Below are 26,282 nucleotides of genomic sequence, written 5' to 3'. Positions count from 1 at the left end.
ACAGTTGTATCCTGTCAGCTTCATAGCTTAACCTGGTAGCAGGGACTGGCCAAATTTGTGGCTTTACCGTGTAGCAGCGACGGGCCAAATTTGTGCCACGATTCAAACCCCCAAAAATAGATGATACATAAACTGATCACAAATGCTTTGATATGTATTATGAAATGGTTTGTGTGAGTGATGATTTTTTCTCATTTTTTTCGCTTAGGGGGACCATTAAGAAACATGATCCCCGTTAAGGAAACAAAATAAAATCTGAATATCCCAAACTTTTATGATCATGCACTTCCCTATCAGCATCTCACCAAAGTAATCCCATTCAACAATTGTTAATTACCGACACCAAACACAGGAGCAATTAATCTGCTGATGTTCAAGGTACCCAGAGGAACTTGCATGAATATTTGTTAAACTGGTGAGTAATGATAAATAAGATGCTGTACTGGACTCACTTGCAGCCGTTCCCTGGTGTGGAGGCGAACCCTGTCCAAGGTGGCTGCGGTGAAGGTCATGTCCACATCAATGAACAACATAAGGTCACTCTCCTTGCAGAGGTTGGCCCCCAGTTCTAGAGCCATTGCTCGGGAAAAGCTTGTATTAGCCTGAAAATCATAGTTAATTATATAGAAATAATATAGAAAAAAAGAAAAATATATAAATTACAATAGTCAATGATATAACATAATTACATAAAGTTCTCCAGTTGTGTTACAGGTCACAACCAACACACATCAACTTCTTATCTAGAATTAAGTCTTCTATAAGAACACACCTTTGCCTTTTGACATGATTATGGACCAGTACTTAAAATGGCTCAGTTAATCATCATCATTGTCATCGGTGACCCCAATTTCTCACAGGGGCAGGATGGAGTCAGCAAAAACCCATTTGATCATAGTGACATAAGTTCTAAGCAAATACATGTGAGAAAAGGCCTTGTCTTCTGAACAGTATCTCAGGAGCTGCCTCACTGAGTAGCTCCTATGACATGCAGTGGAACAAAGAGACATAGGGTTGCTTTCACAGTCACTTTGTTTGTTTTGATCGTTACCAATGGCGGAGATCGACGCTACAGTTTTCCACGTGAAACTAGCCTATGGAAGCAAGAGGTGTTGAGAGTGTGTGGCAAGGTGCGGGGCTAGGCTAACCTCTCAGCCGCCACTACCCATCGGCCAGTTTTACGTGGTAACGATCAAAACAAACAAAATGACTGTGAAAGCAGCCCATAGAGGTGACGGCATGATGAAAGTGTTGGTGAGTCAGGAGGAGCCTACCTGGAGCACAGTCATGTCAGTCTTTGGAAAGTCTAGATGGAGGCTGGAGACGAGTGCTTCCATGTGGTCTCTTGTGTCCTCTTCTCCGAGTGGTGGCTGGAAGGACACGACCACTAACACAACATTCTCCTCTCGCTCCAGACACACTGACTTGAAATTATCTGGGGTGAGAGAAAGAAAAGAGAGATGACTTGAGATGTGAACTGTACAAATATTAACCCCGCAGCAGCGACGGGCCAAATTTGTGGCTTTACCGTGTAGCAGTGACGGGCCAAATTTGTGGCTTTACCGTGTAGCAGTGACGGGCCAAATTTGTGGCTTTACCGTGTAGCAGTGACGGGTCAAATTTGTGGCTTTACCATGTAGCAGTGACAGGCCAAATTTGTGCCATGATATAAACCCCCCAAAATTGATGATACATAAACTGATCACAAATGCTTTCATATATATTATGAAATGGTTTGTGTGAGTGATGATTTTTTCTCATTTTTCTAGCTTAGAGGGACCATTAGGAAACATGACCCCCGCTGCTACCAGGTTAAGCATTTTAAATCTCCTACATCCCTTGGTTAGGCAGAGTATTTATTTCTTTATTCATGAGTGAGAGCAGTGGAGTAACAACACAGCGTACCCATGAACCGCTGGAAGGTCTTCAGTCTCCCTGCCAGAGGTAAAATGAAGTATATTTTCTTTGGCTTCAGGGAGGGAGGAGAAGGCTCTGCAGAGGGTACCTGGAATGCATAAAAGTGAAAAATTGGTGATGATATGAACGGGGTAAATAAAACTCCATATAACAAGTCTGGAATGTGTCAGAAAATGAAAATGACACGTGTAAAATGTTCAGAAAATAACAAGAATATATTGAATTAATGTAGAATAAACACAATAACTGAACTTTCTTGGAAATGGATATCACTGGAACTATCTGTCTGACCCCGTAATGGAAAATAAGGATGTAAAACGAAAAGAAAAGAGAAGAGGATATCACTGGAATAACTCCTAACCAAACTTTATGTTATAGAAGTTATTAAACATTTCCTTTGTTTGCAATTGGCAAGAACCCGTAATTGACCCCCTGTTCGGCCACCTCTTCGGATTATTTACAGGAGCAGCAAGTAGCGGGCTTTTTTTATTATTGCTTCCTTTTTTTGTGCCCTTGTGCTGTCTCCTTTGCTGTAAAAAAAAAAGCAAAATTACTCATCCCCACTGTTACCCTACCATTGGGGAGCAGAGGATTCTTACCTTGTAGCTAAGTTTTTGGAGGTCATTGAGGCTGCTCTTCACCACAACCTCCACAAACTCTTGAATGGCGGAAGTGGGACTCACGGATTCAAGGAGACGATCTTGTTCAAGCTCTCGCACGTACAGGGGGCCGAGGGGAACCTGGAAGTAGCGGAATTACTGTGAACTGATAATCCGGCTACTAACTACTGTTAAGAATGTAAGAAATAATTAACCCGGTAGCAGCGGGGTTCATGTTTCTTAATGGTCCCTTTAAGCGAGAAAAATGAGAAAAAATCATCACTCACACAAACCATTTCATAATATATATATAGCATTTTTGTGATAAGTATGCATTTAAATACTGATCCAGTTCTAACAACACAACAGACCATGGTGATCCTGAGGGTGAAGATAATGGAGTAGCAGGCTGTGACCATTGCTAGATCAGTGAAAGCTGTTGTTATAGTGCGGTGTATGCTCATGGTGAGTTATCTACTAATCCAAGCCAAGGACACTCATAAGAAGCTATCAATTCAGAGCTATTTTGTCTGCTGGAGATAAAATGCAATGATGATCAATTATATATACACAGTAAGGACAGGACTCCATAACTCCAACCTCATAAGGAAAAATAAGGGCATTAAAGAGAAGATAAAGAAGAAGAAGGGGTAAGGACAGGACAACACCTTTTGATCTAAAATTGTTTGTTACAAGAGTATGAAAAAATGCAGAACACTGTATAAAGAAAAATAGAGAGAGAGGAGTGAATGCAGTAAGGTATAGTGGAGGACATCTTTCTCACAGCAATACTCTTCTGGAGCACAAAAATCATGAAGGAAATATGGAGCCAAGGATGGACAAATTGGAAATATCTTAATTATGAGCGAACTGAAGTAGGCCTAGACAACAATCTCGGCCCTCACCTGCATGTATGCGTGTCTCCGCACTGGGACGGTCATCTTCTTGCCCCGGTACTTCTTGTAGAGGAGCAGCATGTCCAGGATGTACTCCATGGCCAGGCTGGGGTGCCACCGGATGTAGCCATACAACACCTCCTTGAAGTCAATGACGCGTCCACGCTCCTTGGAGACCCTGAGAGGGGGATTTTTTTTTTTTATTTATTATTTTTTTTACAGCAATGGAAGAAGTTCAAAGGAAACCACAACAGGAAACAAGAAAGCCCACCAAGCACTGTTCCAGCAAAATCAATATAAAAGGCCAGCAGAGAGGTCAGTTTCGCATGCAGAAGTGTCCTACCATCGTTTACTTCTCTTGTTCCTTGTATATGCCGATGGCGAAATAAAACTATTATTATTATTATTATTATTACAATGTTATCAAGTCATGCAAATACAAGGTAGGGATACACTACCAATGGGATCTGTGTGCTTTACTCTAGGATACTGTGATAAACAAGGTTGCAATAAAAAGTAAATTTGCCAAGTGTTTGATGGCTATGCAGATGGAACAAAACAGCTTAGGAAAGTGGCCATCCCTGCCTTATCGAATCTTGTATTATTTCTGAGGTTAGAGGGGTTAGCACAAACAAGATAATGTGTCTCCAGCAAGAAAAAGAAAACCCCCTTATTATCATTATAGAAAAATGATTAACCTCTCCCTATATTTAACCCAGTAGCAGCAGGGATCATGTTTCTTAATTGTCCCTCCAAGCAAGAAAAATGAGAAAAAATCATCACTCGCACAAACCATTTCATAATATATATCAAAGCATTTGTGATCAGATTATGTATCATCTATTTTTTGGGGGTTTATATCATGGCACAAATTTGGCCCGTCGCTGCTACCGGGTTAAGTGGCAAACATAGTTAGCATAGAAGCTGTCTGAAAACAAGGCCAACACATGGAAGCAGAGTGGGAGTATGAGATTAGTGGAGTCACTTCTTACCTCTATTTGATACCCCTTTGTCTGTCTCTTTGGGCTATCGACAAAATAATATTCATAAAATCACTGATATAAAATGGAGGGCTTCCCATCACTCTTTTTTACAGCAAAGGAAATGGCTCAAGGAAAGAAAATAATGTAAACTAAAATAAATTAATAAAGGTCTGCTGGTGCAAAATAGGAAAATATGAGTGCCTAACCTGTTGATAATGTCCATGAAGTCCCTAATGACATCAGTGAGCCCCTCGTTGTAGCCGGAGGTGATCTTGTGCCTGGGGTTGGCGGCGCCGAGCTGGAAGGCGGCGCGGCTCACAAAGTCCCAGGGCAGCACCTCCTCCTCCAGGCCGGCGTTCCACTTCTGGAGGCTCACGTCCATGCCTGGAGGACACACGGTGGTGACGGGTGTGCAGATGTAGTGTTAAAGGGTGGCTATTTATAATGATGATAATTATAACAGTAATAATAATAATAATAATAATAATAATAATAATAATAATAATAATAATAATAATAATATGTAATAAAAGTAATAATAATAATAATAATAATAATAATAATAATAATAATAATAATAATAACAACAGAACAATAACAAATAATAATAATAATAATGAAATTAATGATAATTAATAAAAGTTATAACAATGCTACTTACTACTACCACTGAACTGCGAGGCATAGAGAGCAAAAAATAAAGGATATGCTAATAGTATCCTACAAAGCACAAGGCATATAGAACAAAAAATAAAGGATATGCTAATAGTATCCAACAAAGCACAAGGCATATAGAACAAAAAATAAAGGATATGCTAATAGTATCCTACAAAGCACAAGGCATATAGAACAAAAAATAAAGGATATGCTAATAGTATCCTACAAAGCACAAGGCATATAGAACAAAAAATAAAGGATATGCTAATAGTATCCTACAAAGCACAAGGCATATAGAACAAAAAATAAAGGATATGCTAATAACATCCTACAAAGCACAAGGCATATAGAACAAAAAATAAAGGATATGCTAATAGTATCCTACAAAGCACAAGGCATATAGAACAAAAAATAAAGGATATGCTAATAACATCCTACAAAGCACAATCCATGGCCCAGTGGTAAGGCGGCACTCACCGAGGTGGCTGACGAAGGTGCCGGCGGCGGGCAGGTCGAGGCGCGGCGCCGGCAGCCCCGCCTCCTGGCTGGTCAGCGCCAACTCGCGGCTCAGACGCACCACCTCGCCCTCCGCCGCCCGGATGCCCAGCCCCTGCACCGGAGAGGCAGGCCAGGCGGTCAAGGCCACAGAACAGGCTACTCATCCACACCGGGAGACTAGTAATTGACCTAAATAAGTTAAATAACCATGACTCCAAGTTTTCATGCACAGGGTGTTTATAAGCTTGACTTTGCGATTCTTCATGTAGTCCATGGCCACTAAAATTTTGAACCTTGTATAATCCCACTTGAACCAATGATTAAACATTTATCTTTATGAATCCTGACTGGTAATATTTGGCTACAGGTGACCTACATGAAGCTGATTCCTCTTGAAGCTTACTGCGCCAAGCATACCTCACGATTGTAAAGCATTTAGCTGATCAAACTTTGGCTGCGGTGAGCTGTTAAACCCACCTAAGCGCCGCTAAGCTAATGATGCTAATACATGCAAGCCTACGATGGCTGCGGGAGCAATGCCAGCCACAAAGGAGATTAATTGGGTTCTCATGAGTGTTTTTGCCTTGTCAAACTATCACTAGGCTCGTAAAACTATATAACCACGAAAATAGCCACAACGTCTACGCAAACCTTATGAAAAGTAGATGTGCATTTATGATTTTCAGAGCCCAAAAAGAAGACTAATCGCGTCGTAATGAGTGTTATTTTAAGTTCATGGTACAGAAGACAGGTCAAACTACCACCAGAGTCATAATACCACCTCTGCAAATACCCAGAACCCCTACGAAAGCCTTATCAAATGCGGGTGTGCAAATCCCGAAATGTCTGGGCCCTGCATTTATTATTATCATTTTCAGAGCCCAAAAAGGAGACTAATCGTGTCCTAATGAGTCTTCTTTTAGGTTCATGGTACAGAATACAGGTCAAACTACCACCAGAGTCATAAAACTACCTCTGCAAATGCCCAAAACCTCTACGAAAGCCTTATCAAATGTGGGTGAGTAAATCCCGAAATGTCTGGGCCCTGCATTTATTATTATTATTTTCAGAGCCTAAAAAGGAGACTAAACGCGTCCTAATGAGTGTTATTTTAGGTTCATGGTACAGAAGACAAGTCAAACTACCACCAGAGTCATAAAACCACCTCTGCAAATGCCCAAAACCTCTACGAAAGCCTTATCAAAAGTGGGTGAGTAAATCCCGAAATGTCTGGGCCCTGCATTTATTATTATTATTTTCAGAGCCTAAAAAGGAGACTAAACGCGTCCTAATGAGTCTTCTTTTCGGTTTATGGTGCAGAAGACAGGTCAAACTACCACCAGAGTCATAATACCACCTCTGCAAATGCCCAAAACCCCTACGAAAGGCTTATCAAATGCAGGGAGGTTGGTACTGGCCTGGACGTAGGAGTGGAGGCGGTACATGTGGGTGTGGTTCTTGACGGGGTGCAGCGTGATGGCCCGGTGCACTTCTCGCTGCTTGAGGGGCCCCGTGAAGGCCTCGGTGCCGCTGCTGTTGTGGTACAGGATACTCTGCATCTGTAAAGGCGCCACAAGGAGAGCTATAGATAGGCTTGGTATTCTAAGGTGCCTCCGCCTATCACATCAACTATTTTCAGTCTCATAAGGAAATAAGTCGGGTTCTCATGACTTTTTTGGGTCTTATTTTATTTTATTAAAGGATGCGGCTCAAGGGCAACAAAAAGAGTACAAAAAAGCCCGCTACTCGCCGCTTCCATAAAAAGTAAAAAGCAAAGAGTAGCCAAAAGAGAGGTCAATTTCGGGTAGAGAGGTGTCTTGATACACTCTCATGGTACGGAAGATGCGTCAAACTGCCAATAGGGTCATAAAGTTACTCATGGAAATACATATAAATCCTAAGGAAGCCTTGTCAAATGTGTGTGCTTGGCCACTGAAATGTTTAATAAAGAACATGGACCATAGTGTCGGGGTCTTCAAAGTACGGGCGACGCGAGACTACTCATAAGGTCCCCACTAAACAAGATAATTGAATAAATACCACCAGACAGACAGCAGACGACACACAGTTAGGAATTCACATGATCATAAGCCTTGAAATTTCAGAGTCGTGAGGGTATATAACGGTTCAAATTAAATGTGAGTAGCAGTGAGAGAAGCCTGCAGAACACGAATTAAACTGAGGCACGGAAATAACACCTACGCATACCTGTCAAGTCTTACGTTTTATGCGTAAGTCTTATGTAATTTCGGTGATTTTCAAGTCTTACGGCGTAAGTTGAAAATCTTACGTTTTTTCTCCGCTTGCGATGTGGGTTTTTTTTAATATGTTTGTTTTAAACAATTTGAAATATATCGTACACGCCATATTTAAATTTATGTGAGCGTGCTGAGTAACGGTTACTGTTACAGTTAGTGTGTGTGTGTGTGTGTGTGTGTGTGTTTGTGGGTGGGGGGGGGGGGGGACCTCGTGCACCCTGCTTGAGTCCGTCGGAACCATACCTGTTAAGTCTTACGTTTTTTATACACAAACTTATGGTCTTTAACGCAAAATCTTACCACAGTAGCTTGACAGGTATGCCTACGTAATGACAGCGAACACGGGAACAGATTTGCCACCTACACAGTCTTTAATCTATAGTACCTGAGGCAATTAGTTTTCACCTGAGGAACTACTGAAGCGTAAACGTGTATCGTAAAGGAGTCGGATATATTTTACAGACTGCGACTTCGACCAATAGCAGGCGACTCCAACTCCGACTCCACACTCCTGCTTCTGGGCCAACTAATTAAAACTCATTATGATAAGATCCAGACACAAATGCATAATCGAACATAGAAAGACTCACATCCACGCCATGTTCTCATTACCTCACCCCTCATTAAAAAATAACTTCTTTGTCTAGTGTTTGCTATTTAATAAAGACGAACACTTGCCGGCCATACCCCCCCCTCTCATCCCCTCCCTCCCGGCCATAACCCTCCCACAACTTTAAGTAGGAATGCACTAACTCCCCTCAACGTGGAATTCATACATGTACATACGAACATATACATACATATAGTTACTGTTATACACATACGTACATTCATGGATTTAAAGATATTTATTGACCGCAAATTGATAGAACCGTAAGTAAGCATCTTTAAATTCTGACACACACACACACACACACACACACACACACACACGGGTAGCATCTCCCGTGAGCCCCAAGTCAAGTCAGTCACGGGCAGCACTTTAGCATCAGGGCCGCGTGACGTCATGAGGTCCCTGACGTCTATACATTTCAGCCTCGCTAGCATCTTGCCCAGCCCTCTGTCCGGTCCTGTGGGCGGCCGTGGGAGGCTCAGTTGTTTACAGAGCGGTGGTGGGGCGAGGCTGCCATTAGGGACCCGGCCACTACCAACATTTCCACCTTCCACCACAACCTCTACTACTACCACTGCTACCACCACAAGGACCATTGACGACTCCAACTCATCATGCACCACAGCTACTGATGACTTCTAAATACGTGTACTTTCCTAGTCCACAGGTTAAAGTGAATACCTAACTAGTGCATTCTATCTCTGCTTGTGAAATTCAGTACCTGCTTACTACCCTAACGCCATTCACTTGCAATACGAGTGTCTTCTCATTTCAGGGCAATAACTGAGTGTCTACGTGTTGCTCATGTATACAGGTTTCTTAAACGTTACATTAAACCAAATCTCAAAAATCATACTTCTTTGAAATTCAGTACCTGTTTAAATTACTACCCCCACGCCATTCACTTGCAATAAGAGTGTCTTCTCATTTCATGGCAATAACTGAGTGTCTACGTGTTGCTCATGTATAGAGGTTTCTTCAACGTCACATTAAACCAAATCTCAAAAATCAAACTTCTCTTTAAACAGTTTTTTTTTTTCTCCACTATGCATTGGTTAGAGTGCCTAGCTCCGAATCCGCGGGCCTAAGTTCGAATCCCGGTCCGAGCAGTCGACTTTTTTTTTTTTTTAATCAAGGGTATAGTATGAAGTGAAAGTGGGTTAGTGATGAAGGTGCAGGTGGGGAATAGGAAAGACAGTAGGAGTGTACAGTTGCATGGTGAAGGTTGAAGCTCACCCAGCCGTTCATCCTCCTTTTAGGGCTGGTCTACAGACAAAGAAGAAATGGAACACACAATTAAGCCTTCATTTACAGCTCTCGACAGTCAACCAACCCTACCACAGCCACCACAGTTAGTATTTTGCATGGCCTAAATAATTCTACTTCAAGCCACCCAGTTCACGGTCAGGAGTTTCGCCTCTGTAACGGCATCACTCACTTTCCCACACCCACCTGAGAGAGCTGGGTAAGACAAACTATGGTAACATGGATCATAGACTTCATGCATGGATGTAACACGGCCTCCTTCCCGAGGTAATGGGTTCTTCCCCACTACAGGCTCAAGGGCCAATGCGACGGAGATGAGCACCACAACCACGCGCAGCTATAGCGTATGCTCCCATCTTTGCCTAAGAGTACCGTAGTAACAAGCGCCTATCTGTTGCTTCCTATTCTCGTTATGAAACCCAATGCGTCTGAGAGAATATTATGATTCAACAACTCAAGACTAACGCTATATAGTAACTTCCATAACTACAGATGCTTTCTTAACCCGGTAGCAGCGACGGGCCAAATATGTGGCTTTACAGTATACCAGCGACGGGCCAAATTCTTGCCTTGACATAAACCCCCAAAAGAGGATACATAAACTGATCACAAATGCATTAATACATATAATATAATGGTTGGCATGAGTGATGATTTTTTTCTCATCACAGTAATTCGCTTAGAGGGGTCTTTAAGAAACATGATCACCGTAGCTACTGGGTTAATCAACAGGCGTAAGTTAGATCTTCCTTTCTTAGTTATAATAGCTAATACGCGTGAGGAAGATTGCGGAGGAACACAGGAAGTTATGCGCTGCGACGTATGTATGTTTTCTTATTTACCGCAGCAACAACTAAATATCCGTTGCTTCCTGTCCTTGTTGTAATGACTTATACATGTGAGGAAGATCATTACGGTGGAACAAAGGAAGATATGCACTGCGACGACTGATGAATGACAAGTACGTATGTTTTCTTATACCTCAGTGACAAGTAACTACCTGCTGCTCCCTATCCTTGTCGTAATAGCTAATACTTAAAATTATGTGGTAAAATATCATGGTGGAACAGGGGAAGTTTTACGCTTTCTTATACCTCAGTAACAAAACAAATACCTACTGCTTCCTATCCTTGCCATAACATCCAATCCGTGCCAGAGTGTGAATGTTACAAAGTTGAAGCAAAAGAAAGAAGTACACAAAGACTACTAAAACTACATTGTAATTGATTGATTGATTGATAGTTTATTGTTGCAAGTAAACAAGGGAGAAGGGAGGACCATGCCATCCCAACCCCCAGGCAGTACAGAGTGTGATTTGCTGTATATACATTTGCTTTCTTCATCTTATTCAATTGCTTCCTGTCGCCGTTACAAGAAGCGTGAAGGTGAACGTTGTGATGAAACAGAGAAAGTTACAGAGTCAGAGGCCAGCAAGAACCACCACGACCCGCCCCTTCCCGCTAGGCCGGCTGAGCGAGGGAGAGTGCGGGAGGGAGAGTGGCTGGGCTGTGAGCTGCGGTGTCTGGCTGCCTTCCAACACGTGTCTACGAGGCGTTTCGGCCCACTAACATAATCTCAGTAATGTGTACCACCCGCCTCTGTACTGACTGCCTACATTATCTGATCTTTTATGCTTTACTCTATAGCTTCATCTTACTTTGCTGCTCCTCCTCTTCTTCTTCCTCCTCCTCCTACTACTACTACTATTACGTGCCTTCATTTACCGTTTTAGATATGCTCCGTAGCTTAATCATCTTCCACCACCATGATTACCACTACCATTACGAACTGTCTTCATTATCTACCCTTCTGATTTACGCTCCTACCTTCATTATCATCCTCTACTACTACTACTACTACTACTACTACTACTACTACTACAGGCAACGAAGAAATGGAACACACAGTTAAGCCTTCATTAACAGCTCTCGGCAGTCAACCAACCCTACCACACCCACCACAGTCAGTATTTTGCATGGCCTAAATAATTCCACCTCAATCCACCCAGTTCACGGTCGGGAGTTTCGCCTCTGTAACGGCATCACCCACTTTCCCACACTCACCAGCCCGACGCATCGCCAAAGGAAGGAATTGATGAGTTTAAACAGGACGGATCAATCATATAAACCACGTATATATCCAACCCAACCCTTACCCTCACCCGCCCCATCCTCCTCTCCCTCCCTCCCTCGCTCACATAGGTTCACTCTGACCTCCCTCACTCTGACCCGCTAGCCGAGGACGTATATAAGGTCAGTGGTGTTGACCCTCGCCTTTCTAGCGCACAAGACACCCCCCAGCGAGTCGAGCGGAGGCACGTCCACACCAGACAACCCCCGTGATCTGAACTTTGAGAGTCGGTGTCAGGCTGGCAGGGAAAGGGAGGCTGGAGAAGGTCGTATCAAAGGCCTGCTGTCATGTTTAATAAAGGGAGGTCGTTGTGTCGGTTCGCCCACTCGCTGAAAATGATCTGGCCTGAACTAAAAATGAAGAATAAAATTAAACTTAAATGAGGATGTTGTGTCGATTAAAAGCTACAATACTATATAATAAAGGAAAATAGATAAATAAATAAAACGAAACTAAAATCTAAACCTAAAGACTAAGGCCTAAACTAAACCAAACTACAAATTAAATTGAGCTAAACGAAGGTCACTGTGTCGACTCGCCCACACACTTAAAAAAAAAGACGGGAGAGAAAAAGCAGCCACTGAAAAAAATTGTGTGGGAAAAAAAACAGCGCACGGACGTTCATTTTTTCCTCCCCTTTCCCCCACCTCTCTCTCTCTCTCTCTCTCTCTCTCTCTCTCTCTCTCTCGGTGCACACAACGCTACATACACATTACAGCCGACTGAGAGGCTCCTCACCATTACGAAGCGTCAAATATCACGAGAAGGAGCAGCAGCAGCAGTCTGAAGGACGCCCACGCCTCGCGGCAGGGCTTGTGCCAGTCATTTATTCTTCTTTAATTATATTAAATAAAATCCTCTTGTTTAATATTTTTCGTCATGGATAACTAGAGCAAGGTTATAATACGCCAGAGTACACTTGAAGCAGCTCAAGCCGTGCCCAGCATAAAAACATAGAACAGTCCGGACACTTTCTTTTTTTTTTGGCTGGTACATGAAGGCAAGACATTAAGACGCTCACTGGAGTTGATAGTTCAATAGGGCATTTACTTTTTTCATATTATCATCAATGACGAGACAAGAAAATAATTATATTTCGCAAGGCAAGCAAAAGGATGTACAAACTTGTCCCCGACACCCCTCCCTCCGGCCACTTAGCCTGCAGCAGGATAAACCTGCCCCTGTCCCCACCCGTTTCGGCCGACAGTAAAGTCTAAAGGAGCTGTTTACTCAGTCAAGTAAAAGCATGACCTTGCAGAAGTCCTCGGCGTCCCCCCAGGCAGCTGTGGCTCACGTGGTGTGTGTGGTGCCGGGCGTGAGGACGCATCGCTGGGGCCCTCGCCTGGGCCCCGCCTCGCGGCCAGCCGCAGTGCCCGGCTCGGGTTACAGACCCTCTAGCTGACGTGGCCAGGCCCACAGTGCCACGCCACCATCACCTCCCACGCTTCTCTCCTTCCTGGGTTAATTGGTGCGAACCAGACGCCCCGAGCCTGCCACCTGTCTCTTCCATAACTAAGATAAGACTAACATGAGACGCAATCAGGCCTTGTTGAGTGTCTCTGCTGCTGACTGACATGTTTAAATTCGGCCAACTCGAGTTACAAACGATTTAATAAAGACGATATCGTACGGTATTAGTGAGAAGGATAATGGCTAATTGAAAAATAATGTCATCAATTAGACGTCAGACAGTGCTGGTCCTTCTGATTCTTCACTTTCCTTTTCTAAAGAGTAAATGTAAAAGGGTTACTGACATTTCCCTGAGTGAAAGACATCCTGCACACTACATCCATTATTTAATATCCAGTTCGGAATCCTGTTAAACGAGCGTCTACGCGAAAAACGAAACTACAAGGTATAGGGCGACTTCCAATACGTATCAGGTGGGACAAAACAGGACACACCGGCTCCGGAGAAAGTGAGATAACACCTGATGATGACGACGATACAACACACTCGCTCCCTCCCTCCCTGTGCCCCCGACGCCCCGCACCACCCAGCCCAGCACGAAACCGCAACCCGAACTCCTCGACTCTAATGTTATTCAAGGGACGGGTAGAGGCCCAGCTTTGGACCGCCGAAGACAACTCACTGGGCAGCCGTTTCTTAACAAAATAGACAGCTAAATTTCAGACAGCGAGCCACGTAGCTATTAGTACGGTCACGAGGTTTCATAATGGGCTGAGGGAAATACTTCAAAATGAATTAACACACTTATACTCGAGGAAGACAATTTTTTCTGAAGTATTTCTATAGAACCTAGGATAAAGCGGCGGAGATGAGCACCGAGGCCACGCGCAGCTATAGCGTATGCTCCCAACTTTACTTACTAATTTAAGTTTGATATTTTCTCAATTAAATGCATCATAGCCTAGTAGCGCGGGGGCTCACCATCACACAAGATTAACCATTACATAAGTAGCCTATATATTTTGGTAAAACTGGAACAAAAGAATAGAGGAGAGTATCAAGTCACCTCTCCATCCAAAACTGACCTTTTTTGGCCTTTCATTCCTCTCTCTTTACAGGAACAGGGCTTAGTGGGCTTTTTCTTTTTGTTTTATCTATGTCTTTGCCCTTGAGCTGTTTCCTATACTGTAAAAAAAAGCAATAATAAGTGTGAACAATGATCTCTACTCACCTCGTAGGACCACGTGCAGGGGACATTCGCGTACTTCCTCACACACCGGCCGACTTCGACGTCCTCGTGGGTCGACCTGAGGTTCTTGAGGCAGTCCCTGACGTGCGGGGCGACCTGCCGGAGGGTGGCACGGCTCATGATGACTCCAGGGCCGCCCATGCAGAAGTTCTCGTCCGTCTTGAGGGCCAGAAGACCGATCTCATCCTGCGTGCCCTTCCCCGCCTGGCCGATGAACTGCGGGTGTGTGCTGTTGACCGATCGAAGGAACAGCTCCAGGCGGTCAGGTCGCACGTATACATCGTCGTCAGAGCGCATGAAGTACTCGAAGTGATCGGCGAAGTGGTCCGCCATGTACTTGAGCATCATGAACGACTTCTTCTGCGGCGGATACGAGTCGTCCACCCCGCTTAGTCTAATGAGGGGGATATCCTCGTCCGTGGTTGAGGTCTCCGAGGAAAAGAATGCGATTTTCCCCGGTAGCTGCTTGCCCCACGTCTCGTACACGGCTTTGGCACGGTTGTCCAGGTACTTGTTCGCCGTCATGACCCCCACAAACACGAGATTCTTGGCACTGTTATGCACATTTTTACTCTTATCGAGGCCCACAATCCTAAACACGTCATTCATATCGTCGTACACGGGTATAGTCCTTCGGGATAAACACAGATGGGGTTTGAGTATTAGGTGTTTCATTAGGGAGGTGAGGATGACCCCCAGCACCACCCCCAGTGACACCCCTAGCAGCTGCCCCAACGCTCCCTGCCGCGCGTGGGACCCCGAGCCCACGCCGAGGGGACGGACAGTGAGGCGCATCTTGAGGGGTCGTGGCACCAGTTCGATTCCTACTGGTGGTGCCCGGTACTGGTAGGGATTCATCTTCTCTGGAGACAAGGAAAACGGGTCCAGGGTTAGAGATGTCAGCTTAAAAGTCAGAGGCTGTTTAGAATGTAGTATGTTCGTATATCTTATGAGTGTTGGAGAATAAACTTGTTCCGAGAGATAAGAGGAGGTTGTTGTGAGTATGTTTGAGGTGTTGAAGAATAAACTTTTAAAAATCTCCATTGTGAAACTAACTAATGGGGAGCATACTATGAAAGCTGAAACATAATTACCAAATGATTGTAGGGAGTAACACATAACATACACCACAAAAAGTAAGTTAAAAGAACAAAACTCATAAACTATTAAGAGAGGAAATGCGAGATTCACAGAGGCTTAAGAGTTGCCGAGCATTTACCTACTTAAGTCAATAAAGGGCCATAATGCTGACAAATGTGAGAAAGTGTGACTGGCTTCCTTCAGGGCTTGTGAGAGGTGGCTGTGTGAAGGAATACTACTTGTCTGTGTTATGTAAATATGGTTGGTTATCAAGGGTGGCATCAACGGATGTATGTGTGTGTGTGTGTGTGGCGGGGGGGGGGGGGGAGAGACTGTGTGTGTGTGTGTGTGTGTGTGTGACGGTGTGTGTGTGTATTTACCTAGTTGTGAAATGCAGGAAAAGAGTCGTACTAGTGTGTGTGTGTGTGTGTGTTAGAGTGAGTGAGTGAGTGAGTGTGTGTGTGTGTGTGAGAGTGAGTGTGTGTGTGTGTGTGTGTGTGTGTGTGTGTGTGTGTGTGTGTGTGTGTGTGTGTGTGTGTGTGTGTGTGTGTGAGTGAGTGAATGAGTGAATGAGTGAGTGAATTTGTGTGTGTGTGTGTGTGTTGAATATAGACATCACATAATTATTAGTAACATCCATTAGTATTATCAATAATCTACATGAAAGGCGCCCATTACCTTAATTTCCTTTATCTATTATATTATTTTTTTTAGGAATATACAGGGACATAATTTTTTATGTTTTTCCTCCTTCTAATGACTTAAGAATATTGAGGCTGAATATATCTATGGCTCAATACTTCCTTATGGAGGTAACTGTGCCAAATCTCCTTTCTCTTCTCTCATTTGTCTCATAATTAGTCATGAATGGAAAATAATAGAGAAGAATGTAATTAGTGAGGATGACTGAGCCTGAGAGTGCTTCATGTAAAAGAATATGTCAAACATAGAGAAAAAAACTTATGAAGGTCACAAAAGATATGAATCAGAGAGTAAGAGAGATAGGGAAGCCACTTTTATGTTACTCACTTAGGGGCAGGAGAATGGGAAGAATTTTAGAGTATTTGAATATGAGAAAAATAAATAAATAAATAAAAATACCATGAGAAACAAAACATGTATACCAGGATAGGGAAAGGAGACCAGTCATTACAGTCATTTCAAATTAAATAATGGAACAAACGAGGGCTGATCTTAGGTGCAAGTGAATTGATGAGTTTGTTATCAAGAGGTCTTATGTAAAAATGGTATAATGTAAGGACAAAGCCTGGTGTTAAGTAGTGAAGTTGAGAGCTGTATGTAGCCTTAAGTGCAAGTGAAATAAACCAACGAACTGGGTCTGTCTTAGGTTAGAGTGAAATAATGGTGTCGGGTAAAAATGAACCTTGCAAAGATTAGCGATTAGTGGGCTTTTTTTCTACACTTTCTTTTAGTTGCCCTTGAGCTGCTTCCTTTGCTGTAATAAAAAAAGAGAAAAAAAAAGGAGGGAGGGGTGGCTGGTCTTAAATAAAAGTGAAATAATGCAAGAACAAGGGTTGGTCTTATATATAAAAAAAAGTGATAGATTCAACAACTTGGGAGGATCATTTGTCTGCAGGGGTCCTCATCTTAGTATCCAGTGAGCCAATAATTAATCTGCTGTACTGATATTTGACATTTTAAGACAATGTAACAAGTGCTGGTCTTGGGTAAATAAGTGACAAATGCAGCAACTTGGGCCTATTTGTCTGCAGGGGTCTCAAAATTAATATCATTCAAAAATCTAATAATGAAATTCTTGACATATATTTTAAGACAGTCTAATCAGGGTACTCTACAAACACAGGAGAGGGAACATTAACCTGGTAGCAGTGACGGGCCAAATTTGTGGCTTTACCGTGTAGCAGCGATGGGCCAAATTTGTGGCTTTACCGCGTAGCAGCGATGGGCCAAATTTGTGCCGTGATATAAACCCCCCAAAATAGATGATACATAAACTTATCACAAATGCTTTGATATATATTATGAAATGGTTTGTGTGAGTGATGATTTTTTTTTTCATTTTTCTCGCTTAGAGGGACCATTGAGAAACATGATCCCCGCTGCTACCGGGTTAAGGGTCTCTAACACATAATCCTACGCAAGGCCCCTAGAAGAATAGAACCAGAACTGCACTGAACAAAAATAAACTCCAATACCATGTCAAAAATAGTTCCCCCTCCACACTGCCCCTATAACTTTCCTGTACCCTATTACTGTATTAAACTGACTGATATTATGATTGGCTGTGTCTCCCGAATCCTTCAACAACACACCAACTCTGTAACCACTTCAAGTTGAGGAAAATAATGATAAAGGAAATAATACTGTAACCCCCCCCACCCCCTGTGCTCCCTCCACCTCTGAACACGCAGCTCCCGGCCACACCCAGCCTAAGTAAACCTTCCTCACTCTGCCTCCTGCATGATAAGTCCTCGCCTTTCCCTGGCTGACCTGTGCCATTTCCCACCCTGTTAAGCATCCTTGCTGATACCACTTTCCTGGCACCATTCCTTGAGTCCTTCACTATGCTCAAACAGACCCTCTCCTGACTATTACATCATGTGCTTATTCATGACTTTTTGCAAACATTAATCCCAGATGACGTGTACATTTTCAGACCAATGATTTTGCACTTTATCAGACTTGCAAGTTTAAAATATTAGAATTATCTCCTTATTTCAGCTATTTCTGAATAAAGTACCCAATGAATAGACAAGATATTAACCCGGTAGCAGCGACGGGCCAAATTTGTGGCTTTACCGTGTAGCAGCGACGGGCCAAATTTGTGGCTTTACCGTGTAGCAGCGACGGGCCAAATTTGTGCCATGATTTAAACCCCAAAAAATAAATGATACATAATCTGATCACAAATGCTTTGATATATAATGAAATGATTTGTGTGAGGGGTGATTTTTTTTCTCATTTTTCTCGCATGGAGGGACCATTAAGAAACATGATCACCGCTGCTACCGGGTTAATCATGTCTCCCAACTAATCATGAAAGTAATGAAGGAAAGATTAACCTTACCATGACCTTCATTTTTTCATAAACAATACAAGGACATTAGCTAGCTACACAGAATACAGCTAGTCCTTATATGGTACCCTCGTCATGTTGGTTAAATTTTGCTCATATATTCATACAACCTGGAAGGATCCCTGCCACTGGGGACTATGGTTGGTATTAGAAGACACTTTCACATCTCACATCAACTGATTCTAAAGGTCAAAGAGGGGGTCAATCGGGTTCTAATGAGTGTTTCTTTGGGTTCACGGTACAGAGGAAGGATCAGACTACCACCTGGGTCATAATACTACCCCTGGAAATGCCTTGTCAAATATGTGTTCTGGGCACCGAAATGTTTTATAATACGACCCTATGTGTCATGAGAGAATTCTGAGAGGCCAACACAACCAAACATTCCACTTGCCATCATTACACAAACTCACAGATATAAATGTATAGTACTTAATAATCAACAAATCAAACAAGAAATTCAACAACATATATACAAACCCACTGATATCTTTATATGTATGTAACAAACAATTCAAACTGACACAAAAATAAATGCTTTTGAAACACATGCACATGACCCCCCCCCTCCCCTCCCCCTCTTTTACAACAAAGGAGACAGCTCAAGGGCAGAAAAAAAGGAAACAATAATAAAAAAAAGCCCGCTACTCGCTGCTCCTACAGGAAAACCTTAAGTTCCTCATTCTTCTCTCTGCTACCAGGGTCTTACTATTCTGTTGTGAACTTTTCCCTCTGATAACCTGTTGAGGGAAAGCCAGACAGACGAGAATCCAGGTGATTTCCTACTGGCCAGCACCCTCACAGTCGCATCCCCTCCTAACCTGCCCCTCACCCGTGCCTTGGCCTGCCCAGCTCGCCCTTCACTAGGCAGGATATTACAGAAACCTACAATTCACAACTTGTGCTTATAGATATAAAAAAAATAGACAGGATGAGACACTGATTGAGAAACTGTTAATACACCCACTGCACTAAAAATCATGTATCTAGAAAAAATAATTACGAAAAACGGCAACAGTAAATTAGGACAATACATATAAGGCAAACAGATAAAAATAAAATCGTAAAAAGAAATACAACTCTAAATACAATTGCTACCCCGTAAAATTATGAAAATGGAAAAAAAGAATGAAGATTACCTGATGGAAATGCAACAACACTAAAACAAAGTAATAAATAAGCCATACACAAAGAGGAATTTAGAATCATGAGAAATACAACCTGGAATACATAAGCTACCCTGTGATATGTATGGATATGTTGAAAGAATAAAGATTACCAAACTAAAAAAAAAAAAAATGGGGGAATATATGAGGTGAATAGAGGATATTAGAATCATAACAATACAACTTTAAACACCCAATAAAATGTCTATGTACCGTATATGGAAAGGGAATAAAGTCTACCACATGAAAACACAATAGAGCAATGTAAAAGGGGTATATATAAAGGAAATTACAAATATGCCCAGGTGTGCCCATGTCTGACTCACCACCACCACCAGCAACAACCAACCTTCACCCACCCACAACACCTTCTCCCTCTTCTGTAGACCTCAAACGCAACATATCACTTCTCACAGGTCTTCACACATGATATTTCTTCCTTTGCATCCTATAATTTATCTTCTCCCTCTTCATCTCAAGCTTTCAACGACACACACATACCACCAGCGACCAACCCTCATCCCTGCACCACACCACCTCCCATAGACTTCTCATTCTTCGGATCACTTCTTGGGTTTTTGTGCATTATCTTTCTGCCTTTGCATCGTATAATTATTGTCTCTCTTCGTTTTCACCTTTCAACCAAATAGTGCCAGCAACCAACCCTCACTACCATACATTGTCCTCCTCCTTTTTCCTCAATAAACCTCTGATGCTTTATATCACAACTTAACTCTATGATCTTCCTTTCCTCTGCATCCTTTGATTGTTTTATTTTTGACCTAGATTTCGACCACACACACCGCTAGCAACCAACCCACATTCGAATTCCTCCTCTCATCTCTTCTTCTATAGACTTCTCACGCTTTGTATCACTTCTAAGCTCTTTCCACATGATCTTCCTTCCTTGGTATCCTTTAACTATTTCTCTCACATCGTTTCTACCATTCAAACCACACACACACACCACCAGCGACCAACCCACATTCTCCTCCTCCTTTTTCACCTTCTATAGACTTCTAACACTCCCTATCATTTCTTAGCTCTTAACACATGATCTTGTAATTGTAGTTGTCGTAGATTTAGGTGTCATTACCACGGCCAGTCTGGGGACCCACCGCTTCCACACCTCTGCTCCATTTCAAGTATTACAGCTGGTCGATGATGGAGTTAGATGCTGCTCCTCTTGAAGTCGGGTCGTGTGGGACTGGAGGCTCATCTGGTATCTTAACTATGCATCCTTTAAATATTCGTCTACCTTTGTTCTAGATTTTGCCCACCACACCACCAGCAAGCAATCCCATTCTCCTCCTCCTTTCTCACCTTCTTTGGACTTCTAACATTCTCTATCATTTCCTAACTCTTAACACATGATCTTCCTTACTATGCATCCTTTAAAAAATTCTTCCCCCTTTGTTCTAGATTTTGCCCACCACACCACCAGCAAGCAATCCCATTCTCCTCCTCCTTTTTAACCTTCTTTGGATTTCTAACGTTCTCTATCATTTCCTAACTCTTAACACATGATCTTCCTTACTATGCATCCAATAACGATTCTTCTCACACGTTTCCATCTTTCAACCACATAACTAACCCTCACCACCAGCACCACACCACCTCACCCTCCTTCATCTTCAGTAATCTTTTAATGCTTTATATCACTTCATTATCTTCCCTGCTATGCATGCTATAACTATTCCTCTCCCTTCATTCTAGACTTCGCCAGCCACACACCGCTAGCAACCAACCCACATTCTCCTCCTCCTTTACTTCTTCTAAATACCTCTCACGCTCTATACCATTTCCATACATGCTCTTCCTTCCAATGCATCCTTTACCTATTTCCCTATCTACGTTTGTACCTTTTAAACCATCACACACACATACCACAAGCAACCAACCCACATTCTCCTCCTCCTTTTACTTCTTCTAATACCTTTCACGCTTTATAACATTTCCATACATGCTCTTCCTTCCTATGCATCCTTTACCTATTTCCCTATCTACGTTTGTACCTTTTAAACCATCACACACACACACCACAAGCAACCAACCCACATTCGCCTCCTCCTTTACTTCTTCTAAATACCTCTCACGCTATACACCACTTATATACATGCTCTTCTTTCCTTTGCATCATTTAACAACTTCAAACACTTCCCCCTCTTTCTCTCTCCATTTCAAGCATTCAAATATAAACAAAACCTCCTTACAATCACCAAAGAGAAAGAGAATCACCAATAGTTACCTCATGGAAGGGCCGGGCAGGCAGGGAAGGAGGTCTCAGCGGTCCCTCATGGTTCAAAGAGGAAGGACATGCCCGCCGCCACACAGCCTATCACTCCCGTACCCTTGTCACTGCTGCCTTGCCTTGGGTGCCACTGCCTTCTGTCACTTCTTGTTTACAGAGTTGCCAGCAGTGCCGCCAGAGGTCTCCCCGCGCGTTAATACTCCCTCTTGCCGTTTTCTATGCGGCGCGCGAAGCTTGAAGTCGCGATCGCTGAGACTGAAGGAAATCGACGGTAAAGTGGCAAGTTATAAGGGGTGTTTCAATGTAAGGTAAAATCATTAAAATGACTATATATGATAAATGTTGTGGCTTTGGTGGTCTTTGGTAAATACTCCCTCCTCCCGTTTTCTATGCGGCGCGCGAAGTTTGAAGTCGCGTTCGCTGAGACTGAAGGAAATCGACGGTAAAGTGGCAAGTTATAAGGGCTGTTTCAATGTAAGGTAAAATGACTATAATGATAGGCTTTGGTGGTCTTTGGTAAATACTCCCTCCTCCCGTTTTCTGTGCGGCGCGCGAAGTTTGAAATCACTGAAGAGACTGAAGAAAATTGACAGTATAGAGAGGTAATAAGTTATAAGGGCTGTTTCAATGTAAGGTAAAATGACTATAATGATAAATGTTGTGGCTTTGGTGGTCTTTGGTAAATACTCCCTCCTCCCGTTTTCTGTGCGGCACGCCAGCTTTGAAGACGCGTAGGGCGAGACTGAAGGAAATCGACGGTAAAGTGGTAAGTTACAAGGGCTGTTTCAGTGCAAAGTAAACTATAATGATAAATGTTGTGGCTTAAATACTCGCACGTCTCTCGTTTTCTATGAGACGCACCAGATTTGAAGTTGCGTGAGGCTGGACTGAAGGAGATTAAGAGTAAGCTGGTAAATTATTGGGGTTGCTTCCATATCCATATAATATACCCTTACACACGAAGAGACATTGATAAGTAGAAGGAAATAACACCAAGGCGGCCAGGTTTCCATATCAAACAACAAATAAACATGCACCTCCTTCACACACAGACAAGCACGCAAACTTACACTTATGTACAAAATAACAAACAATCCGATGGGCACTGATGTACACCCCTCATTTCCCACTATTTCCTCATTCCTTCTCGCATTCTACAGCTTGGACAAAATACTCTCCTTCAGTTTTCTTGTCCTGGCTATTTCCTTTTTTTTTTTTGTTGTTGTTAATTGCTCTCCATTCACTTCTTCTCCTGTACATAATTTTATATTTACTCAACACAACCATCGCACTCAAAACACACACACAGCCAGAAACACCTAACATCGTATATATACTAACACCTACAAACTCCGTAACAATTAAGCACTCATTCATTCCACGCATTATAATTAAACTACAACAGCTATAGGATTCCTCAACACATTATAGACTACGGATCTGTTACCACGACACACTAAGATTAATAAAAACCCATGATTCACCTCCTCCTTGCACGCAAAACCAATAATATAATAAAAACAATAAAATAGACGTCAAGCATGGAAGATTTGCGTGTGTGTGTGTGTGTGTGTGAGAGAGAGAGAGAGAGAGAGAGAGAGAGAGAGAGAGAGAGAGACTGAAAGGAAAAAAAAAAGTTCAGGCGACGTGAAGAAGAATCCGTGAGTGGAGAAAGAAAAAGTTCCAGACTCGATATTAGGCTTAACCCGGTGATGGCATTTCCCTCTTTCTTTTTTTATTTCTTTTCCCTCCACACACACACACACACACACACACACACACACGGTAATAATAAGTCATCTACGACAAATAGAAAAAAATACTCCTATACTTTTTTTTTCATCCCAGAGCTTGATCTCGTGGAAAAAGATTGAATTTTGTGCAAGAGGGTGAAGGAAGGAGGAGGAGGAGGAGGCAGGGAGAAAGGGAGGGGGGCAGGGAGGAAGGGAGGGGGACTGGGGTGTGAGGAAGAAAGGGAGTGAGAGAAGAAGGGAGGGAGGGGAACGAAGGAGGAAGGAAGGAAAACTGGGGTATGAGGAAGGACGGAAGAAGGAAGGATGGAGGGAGGGAAAGAAGGAGAGAAGACTGGGGTATAAGGGAGAAAGGGATCGAAGGAGGGAGGGAATGGAGGAAAGAGGACAGGGGTATGAGAGAGAGAGAAAGGAGGGAAGGAGGGAAAAAAGGGAGGAGCAAGGGGAAAAGAAGAAGGGAGAGAGGCATGGACGAAGGAGGGAGGAAAAAGAAGGAGGACTGGGGTGTGAGTTAGGAAGGAAGGAAGGGAGGGAGGGAGGAAAGGAGGAGGGAAAGGGTAGGGGGGCAGGGTGGGGGCTCAGACCAGGCACACACTCCCTTACACTCGCGTCTCATCAAACTTGCACGCACTTTCCCCCTCAAGGGAGCCCCAATATAAGCGGGAGATATAAACTTTCCCGCCAAATGTCTTGCCCTCTCTTCCACCAGGGCCGCGCTAATGTGACTTTTTTTTTCCTTCTTATATATAATTGGGTTCGCCTGTGAGGTTTCTTGGCGAGGGGAAGCAGTTGCGTAACTCCTTTCCCTTATATATAAAGTTTTGGATTCTTTCTTTCCCTTTTACGATTGGTTCTTGTTTGGCTATTTCACCTCGTATGGGATTTCTTAAAGTAGTTCTGGAATTCTCAAAGTACGAGAATGTTATTTATGTGTTTATCTGCTCATTTGAATACCTAAAGTATGTGAGGGAGGTTAGAATGCAAGAAGGAAGGCCCGTCGGTAAGAAAGAATGAGACAGCTGCAGGATCCCTCATACTTAAACCAGACTAACAATTTAAGGTTGTGCGTACCGATGACAAGGCTAAAACAATGTCAGCAGCGTATAAAATAGAATGTCAGATTACCCACGACACCTAAAAACATATCTTGCTGCTCCGTAACTACCCGGCCTGCCCTACGCGCGGCCTTGGCAGCCAGCATGAAACAGAACGCCAGAATGCTCAAGACACCCAAAAACCCCTCCGTGCTGCTCCATAACTATCGCAACACGCCATACACGCGGCCTCGCTAACAAAATAACACGGGTACACAAACATAAACCTGCAGGAGCCGTGTTCTGACAAGGAAAACAGCGGCGTGTGTCCGAGATGCAGAGGGAGGGAGAGGCGTGCGCGGAAACACTGTCGCCTTTCCTCAACACAATACAACCACCCACTTAACAAGACGATTTTCCCGCACTCGGCCGCCCCTCACCAAATATTCCTCGCCGAAGGTAGACCCGCGGCCCGACACAATATTTCCTGACACATGTGTGCGGAGAAACACCTGCCAAGCCGTCATTACCTGCCCTGGGCGGCGGGAGACTCTCCGCGACTCTTCTCTCCCTGTTTTCCACCTTTTGTGTCCTGGCCGCCTGCCTCGCCCTCCGCACCCTCACATATTTAACACGAGCCCTGAGGGAGGTGCTGCAAGGGGACGAACATCCCTCATATTTATCATGAGCCGCGGGGACCCTTGCTGCCGCTGAAATTATAACCGAGGTACACGACCCGCCACCGCCACTCCGACCGCCGCCGCCGCTGCGCTGAGGTGCCGCCGACGCCGCCGCCCCTGACCCCCCGCTTCCCCCGCCCGCAGCACGCCCGTTAACGCCCACAGCTTGGCCGGCATCTGTGTGTGTGTGGTTCTTGTACGGCAGTGGGCCCAGTGGCCAGCATGTGCCGGTGAAAGTGAAGACAGATCTAGCATAGATCTAGCTTAACATCTGCTTTTGAGCAAATTAATTGAATGTCTGTATTTTCAATATAGCCTCATTTAATTTCAATTCTAGCACAATTGAGGACTTGGCACAATTTAAGGCACAATGACTAAAGAGGTGAAAATTAACTGCCTGCTACTGACTCCCCTCAGGGCCTCAGTGTGTGTTCGTAATTTTTCTCTCTTTTTACAATTTACCTAATGACCTATTTTAATTTTATACCGATACATCAATACATGTGATCTAGTAACACTGCACAACAATGCCGGAAAATTGGGGGAAGTTGTTGTTGACTCGTCGTGACTCATAGGTGTTAGATGGCAGTGTGTTAATTAAAATTTATATACACAGGCCCAGGTGTGGGATTCTCGAGTCCGCGAAGAAAGGGTATTTGGAAAGGGAAGATGTAATTCAAAATATTGTTCGAGAGGGGTGTGTGTGAACGGGGGGGGGGCACGAACATCCCAGCTGAATATGCTCACTTAGCTCACCAAGTGGGCTGCCTTTTTACAAAGTTGTGT

At 43.4% G+C, this 26,282-nt stretch overlaps 1 protein-coding gene across 4 annotated transcripts in view; it reads right to left on the bottom strand.

The window, feature by feature from the left end:
* LOC126985069 (chondroitin sulfate synthase 1-like) overlaps positions 1 to 22,262 on the bottom strand; it is a 28,882-nt gene extending 6,620 nt beyond the window's left edge. For 3 of the 4 annotated variants that reach the window (XM_050839462.1, XM_050839461.1, XM_050839463.1), the window contains exons 1-10: positions 22,029 to 22,262; positions 14,459 to 15,339; positions 6,969 to 7,109; positions 5,530 to 5,662; positions 4,602 to 4,779; positions 3,422 to 3,590; positions 2,517 to 2,657; positions 1,906 to 2,005; positions 1,275 to 1,435; positions 453 to 602 (exon numbers count right to left, since the gene is read on the bottom strand). In XM_050839462.1, the coding sequence (XP_050695419.1) occupies positions 453 to 602; positions 1,275 to 1,435; positions 1,906 to 2,005; positions 2,517 to 2,657; positions 3,422 to 3,590; positions 4,602 to 4,779; positions 5,530 to 5,662; positions 6,969 to 7,109; positions 14,459 to 15,334 (2,049 nt within the window). In that variant the 5' untranslated portion in view covers positions 15,335 to 15,339; positions 22,029 to 22,262. The remainder of the gene's footprint in view (positions 1 to 452; positions 603 to 1,274; positions 1,436 to 1,905; positions 2,006 to 2,516; positions 2,658 to 3,421; positions 3,591 to 4,601; positions 4,780 to 5,529; positions 5,663 to 6,968; positions 7,110 to 14,458; positions 15,340 to 22,028) is intronic. The other variant, XM_050839460.1, reaches the window with a different exon arrangement.
* Between the last annotated feature and the right edge of the window lie 4,020 nt (positions 22,263 to 26,282).

Source organism: Eriocheir sinensis, chromosome 58, assembly GCF_024679095.1.
Source record: "Eriocheir sinensis breed Jianghai 21 chromosome 58, ASM2467909v1, whole genome shotgun sequence".
Lineage (NCBI taxonomy): Eukaryota > Metazoa > Arthropoda > Malacostraca > Decapoda > Varunidae > Eriocheir > Eriocheir sinensis.
This window is presented reverse-complemented; position numbering and strand designations above follow the sequence as displayed.